Raw genomic sequence first — 6,000 nt, 5'->3', positions numbered from 1 at the left:
GCCCTTCATTCATTTTGTGTGCTTGTTTGGGGGTCACTTCCAGCAGTGCTCAGCAGATACTCTCTGCTCAGTGCTCGAGGTCACTCCTGATTGTGCTCGAGGGTCCATACGATGCCAGAGATCAAGCCCAAGCCTCCTGCATGCGAAGCATCCTGCAGAGCTATCTCCGGGGCCCAGCCCCCCACTTAGATGGACCCCTGCCTGGCTGTAGGGCCCAGGCCCAGGCCTCACCTTCACCCCATCTCCTTCTGCGTTCAGGCCACAGTCCGGCGCACCAGGCTGGAGTTGTTCCCCATCAGTTTTGGGGGGATCCCTCACTGGCACGGCTGCACACAGGAGTCCATGGTGCTGTCCAGCCGCCTCTGTAGTTTCCCGGGAACCACCCAGAGGCTCCTCATGGACCCGTCTGGCGGCTGACCCAGCCCTGCTGCCTACTAGCTCTTGGCCCTCAGGAGCAGAAGAGGGAGAGAGGATGGAAGAGGGAAGGACGGACAGGAGGAGAGCACAGGAGGGAAGGGCAGGAGGGGAGCACAGGAGGGGAGCACAGGAGGGAAAGGCAGGAGGGGAGGCTGGGAACCTCACTCTGCTCAGACAGTTCCTCCCCACCTTGATCTTGTGGTGCCTTTTGGGGGGGCTCGGGGCTAAGCAGGGCTCCCCTAAATGGAGCATTAGCCTACCCACAGGGGATGAATGACAAGCTGCCCAGTCCCAACAAGCATCCTTTAGTCTGGCCCTCAGAGGATGGACAACGATGAGGTGGGGGCAGTGACTGGCCAGCTGCGGACCCTCCCCTGTCCACACAGTCTCGTCATCCAGGCGTGTGTCTGCCACAGCCCTCTGGGACTCGGACCCCTCCTTCAGGGGGTTACGCAGACTCACCCCGTGATCGCACAGTTTCCTGCACCCCATCCTTGCCCTCTATCCCCCACTTCAGCCCCGAGGGGTCACCCATCCACAAGGACCCCTGCTCATGGCCGTGCTGGGCCCCTCGACCCCTGCAGCCTCTGTCCCCATCCTACCACACCGCCGTCAGCCTCTTTGCCTCTTGATGAACCTGCTGCCCTGCATCGCCCTCTTTGGCATGAGGCTGGGGCTCCCGATGCTCCCCAGACTCTTCCTCTGCCTCCCAATGACCCCAGCCCAAGTCACAGCAGCGTCCTTGGCCACGATGTCTCATTTTTTAAAAAATTGAATCACTATGAGATACAGTTTCAAGCTTTCATGTTAGAGTTTCAGTCATACGATGATCAAACATCCGTCCACCAGTGTACATTCCCCATCACCAATGTCCCCAGTATCCCCCCCATCACACTACTCCCCCTGCCTCCATGGCAGACAATTTCCCCCATAATCTCTCTCTACTTTGGGGCAGGCTGGAGCGATAGCACAGCGGTTGGGCGTTCGCCTTATACACGGCCGACCCAAGTTCGATTCCTCCGCCCCTCTCGGAGAGCCCAGCAAGCTACGGAGAGTATCCAGCCCGCACGGCAGAGCCTGGCAAGCTCCCCATGCGTATTGGATATGCCAGTAACAGTAACAATAAGTCTCTCAATGAGAGATGTTACTGGTGCCCGCTCGAACAAATTGATGAGAAACGGGATAACAGTGACAATGACTTTGGGGCATTATGGTTTGCAATACAGATACTGAGAGGCCATCACATTTGGTCCTCTATCTACTTTCAGCACACATCTCCCATCTGGAACTATCCCTCCAACCATCACTGACTCAGTGATCCCTTCTCCATCCTAGCCGCCTTCCCCCTCACCCCCCTCCAGCTCATGAGACGGGCTTCCAACTATGGGGCAACCTTCCTGGCCCTTGTGTCTACTGTCCTTGGGCCCACGGTGTCTTGAGCAGATGAAACTCGGGTTCTGGAAGCTGGACTTTGCCTGTCCCTGTCTGTCCCCTGCCCCACCACAGCATTGTACCAGGCTTCCCGGCTTCCCACCCTTGTCCATCTGGAATGACCACACAGGGCCTCGTCCTCGTCAGGGGAGCACAGGAACGTGGCTCCTGCCCAGATGGACCCCTGTGATCTCTCAGCATCTCGGTTCAGTTCCGTCTCCTTGACTGGCTTCCTGGCCTCCCCCGGCCTCTTGACCCTACTGGGGTGCCTGTACCCGCCTCTGCTCGGGCCCCTGGCTCCTCTTCATCTCATTGTCCTCCTCGGCCAGTTCCAGAAACTTCTGTCTCCCTGCGGGGCCCGTGTCCCAGCTCCCTCCCTCTCCCAGGCCTCTGAACCCAGCATCTGAGAAGGGGCCTGTTAAGTCCCAGGGAAACCCCTGGGCGGTGGGGAGGGAGGAAGGTGCCCAGCTGCTCAGCTTCCCTCTCCCTTCCCTCTGCCTCCCTGCAAGCAAGCCACGAGTGTGTTTATTCTTGTCAGTTCCAGGGGCCCAGTGCGGTCTGGCCAGGGCGGCGGGCCCCACAGGAAGTCATGGCGCTCAGGACACCAGCAAGACATGGTGAGGGGAGATGAGAGGTACGAGTGGCAGCAATGGGACGCGAGGGTGCTCTCGGGAAGGTGGGCGGCATCGGCTCTGCTCGCTGCCAAGATTTGATCCCAGGGGCCGCATGTGTGAGGCCTCTCTGCAGCTGCACGAGCCTGACTCCAGAGGCCAGCGAAACTACTTTTGGTACCGGCAGCTCCTTGCAGAATGTCTCCAGACTGAGAACTGAGCCTCGGCCCCATGCCTGCCTGGGAGGGAAAGGTTTTTTTCTCTCTCACCTTTTCCTTGCTGGGCGGGGGGGGAGGGGGGGTTGCGGGGGTGGGGAAGGAGGGGAAGGGCGTGGCGACCACCATATTATGACGGCCACTCATGAGAGATACAAGCTTGCAATGATCCAGTTTCTGGAAGAAATTTCCCTGGACTTAGTTGCTAAAATACAGAAATCCAAAACCTCATATCTCTCCACAGCAGGTCTGACTCTAGTGGGGAACTCCTAACAATAATAGTGAGGTTTTTTTTGCTGAAATATTGAATGTAACCAAAGTAAAGAGAAAGTAAAGTGAAATTTATCAGTTACCCAGGCCAGGGGGAGGGGGGGCGGTGAGGGTGGGAGGGATGGGAGGTATACTGGTTTTTTTTTTTTTGGTGGTGGTGGAATATGGGCACTGGTGAAGGGATGGTTTCAGCATTGTATAACTGAGACTTAAGCTTGAAAGCATCGTAATTTTCCACAAGGTGATTCAATAAAAAAACAAAAAGACATGGTGAGAGCAGGGGGCTGTAGCAGGTCCAGGGAGAAGAGGTCCAGCCCTGGGGGCTCCGCTTCTCCGCTCACCTGCCCCCACGGACGTATGTCCCACCCGGCCGGGCCCTCGCCTTTCCCTCACTGCCTCCTTCCACCCACTTGAGACCCTGGAAAACCGAAACCATTAGCCGTCTGCAGCCCTAGAGCCGTCACACGAAGCAGATGCTTTGTGGGAAAAGGCTCCATGGAAAGAGGTTTGAAAGACTGTCCACGTACTGATGGAGACGAGCAAGGTCAAGAGCAAAGGCCTTTACGAGTACCAGCTGCTGCTCGGGGCTGGGGCCCTGGGTGAAACCATCAGCACCAGAGTTTGGGGGGTGTGCATCCAATTTTGGGGGGGAGGAGGAACTACTCAGCTAAGCCACAATGAACACAGGAGGAGTCAGGGCGGGGGTGAAGGGCACTCGGGCTTAGTGTGGGTCTGAGTGGGACAGACCCGCGGGGAGCACCAGGGGAGCTGCCAGCGCCAATTACACTGGGGTCCATCTCAAATACAGACCACCTTCCGTGGCTGGGGGGCAGCTGGCAGACCTGCCCTGGGCACGGTTCCTGGGTCCAGCTGGGGTGTTGGGACTCAGCTATCCATGCAGGGGACCGGCGTGGCCCCGGAGGAGGGCGCATCAGTCTGGTGTCTTCGAGAACTCTCTGTCACCTTGCATGTGTTGTGTGCTTGTTGTTTTGTCAGTGGATGACGAAGTGGGGGCTGGGGTGGGGCTGGCGCCAGGCCTTGGGTTCCTGGGTGCACCATGTCACCTCCTCTCCTTAGCACGAGCACTGGGCGTGTGAGGGACCAGAAGCCTGTGTCCGGGCTGCGTGTCCAGGCCGAAAGGACGGTGGTGACTTGTCTCAAGCACTTCAACTTCTCGGCCTGGCCAAGCCCTCAGTGAGCGGGTTGGGGCAGGGTCTGTTTGTGGGCGTAGAAGCTCCTCCTGGCCTTGTGGTTCTTCCCAGCCCAGAGGGTTGTGAGGGTGACACTGATGCCATGACAGGCTGCAGCCAACATTAAGTCCCAACCAGGCCTCACTTTCTGTTTCCCCAGAGCGGGACTTGCAGTTTCTGTAAACTCCCAGTTGAGTAATGTGCCGAGATAAGGAACTGGGCAGTTGGGTCTGGCCGGTCATGAGGGGTCACTGCACCCTCCTTAGAAACTGTTACGAGGGGCTGGAGCGATAGCACAGCGGGGAGGGCGTTTGCCTTGCATGCGGCTGACTGGGGTTTGATTCCCAGCATCCCATAGGGTCCCCCGAGCACTGCCAGAAGTAATTCCTGAGTGCAGAGCCAGGAGTAACCCCTGAGCATCACCGGGTGTGACCCAAAAAAATAGAAAAGAAACTGTTACTAACCATTGTCTAATTGCTGACCAGCACTGTAATAGGGCCAGTGCTAGAAATAGACCAGCATATAAATTGCTCAACTCCGAACTCTGTATAAACTGCTTGTGATTTGGGGTCTGGGTCCTTGTCAAGATGAGACTCGGACCCTGGCTCGAGCTAGCGCTGGCTCACGCTAGTAACAAAGCTCCTCTGCTTTTGCATTATCGTGCGTGGACTTGGTCTCTCCGGGAGCTGAAACTCGGGCACACCGGGGTCACCTCGCTGGCTTCCTCCAGAGAGCCGCTGTCGGTCAAACCTCCCGTCCCTCCATGTCCAACATGTGACTGTCCGGCTCCGGGCAGCATGGCAGGATGGTCCCCGCAGACCCGGGGCACAAAGGGGATGTCAGACTGCGCAGAGGAGCCTGGGTACAGCACATGCCTCCGTGCGTCCCTGCAGGAGGATGCTGGGAACTGGGAAGCTGACAACGGGCGTCTCATCGCCGGCCACGCTCAGAAGAACTCATCCCTCATCTCCCACCAGCTCCCCCGAGAGCACAGGCGGGAGGAGGGCAAGACAGGGCTGGAGGCCACCTGCAGGCCAGCACGGCCAAAGACAGCCCCTCCCTAAGTCCTCAGGCATCTGAGCCCAGGGAACGAAGCCCTGCTGGCAGGTTCAAGTTCAGTTGAGTCAGGGCAGGGAAGGGACTGCCATCCGGGTCCCAGATGAAACTTGTTTTCCTTCCGAAACCACATGTCTGTCTCTCTTCAGTTGTCCGCCCGGGCCTTTGATGACTTGGGGAATCTGTTCTCGCTGGGCGGGGGGCGGGGGGCGGCCACGAGGGAGGCAACGGGAGTCCACGACCAGCTCAGCAGCCGCAAGCCTCGTGCTTCCCCCGGCCGGGACTGGGGCCGGGAAGTAAACACTGCAGTGAAAGTCAACACTTCTCTTGGAAAATGTCCGTAGGGCGACTCATGTCAACACTCCCCGCTTAGAGACCAGGCCCTCGGGGCCCTCGGGCGGGTCACCCCAAGCCCATGTCAGTTTTCCTGGGGAAGGTGCACAGGCAGGCCCGCCGGGAGCCCGCCCGCGTTCGCCTGCTTTCCTTGGCGCAGGCCGGCGAGTGCAGGCCCGGCTCCGAGAGCTCCGTTGAGCGCGGCAGGATTCCCGGGCAGAGGCGCTGACCTCACCACACACCCGTCCTCTCCCTTTGCAGCTTTGGGGGCGTACTTGGCTGGGGGCCTGCGAGTGATTCAAACCCGATGACCTGCCACTGGGGGTTCTCAGTGGAGCAGGACCTCTGCCAGGGTCCTGGGGCTGCTGGAAGCAGACTCTGCCGTCGGGGAGCGTGGCCAGCAGCGCTGTGGTGAGGCCGAGCTGGAGGAGTCTCCCCTTGGAGGTGGAGGTGCAGGGGACCCTGGTCCCTCTGACG

The 6,000-nt window shown here is 59.0% G+C and overlaps 1 protein-coding gene across 1 annotated transcript in view; it reads left to right on the top strand.

Annotated features, from left to right (window-relative positions):
• The first annotated feature begins 3,473 nt into the window (after positions 1-3,473).
• The window catches only part of LOC129403340 (uncharacterized), a 193,218-nt gene continuing 190,691 nt past the window's right edge, over positions 3,474-6,000 (top strand). The window contains exon 1 of the mRNA XM_055130248.1: positions 3,474-3,543. Coding sequence (XP_054986223.1) covers positions 3,474-3,543 — 70 coding nt within the window. The remainder of the gene's footprint in view (positions 3,544-6,000) is intronic.

This window comes from Sorex araneus, chromosome 3, assembly GCF_027595985.1.
Source record: "Sorex araneus isolate mSorAra2 chromosome 3, mSorAra2.pri, whole genome shotgun sequence".
Taxonomy (NCBI): Eukaryota; Metazoa; Chordata; class Mammalia; order Eulipotyphla; family Soricidae; genus Sorex; species Sorex araneus.
The sequence above is the reverse complement of the archived record's forward strand: the minus strand, read 5'-3'. Positions and strand labels throughout refer to the sequence as shown.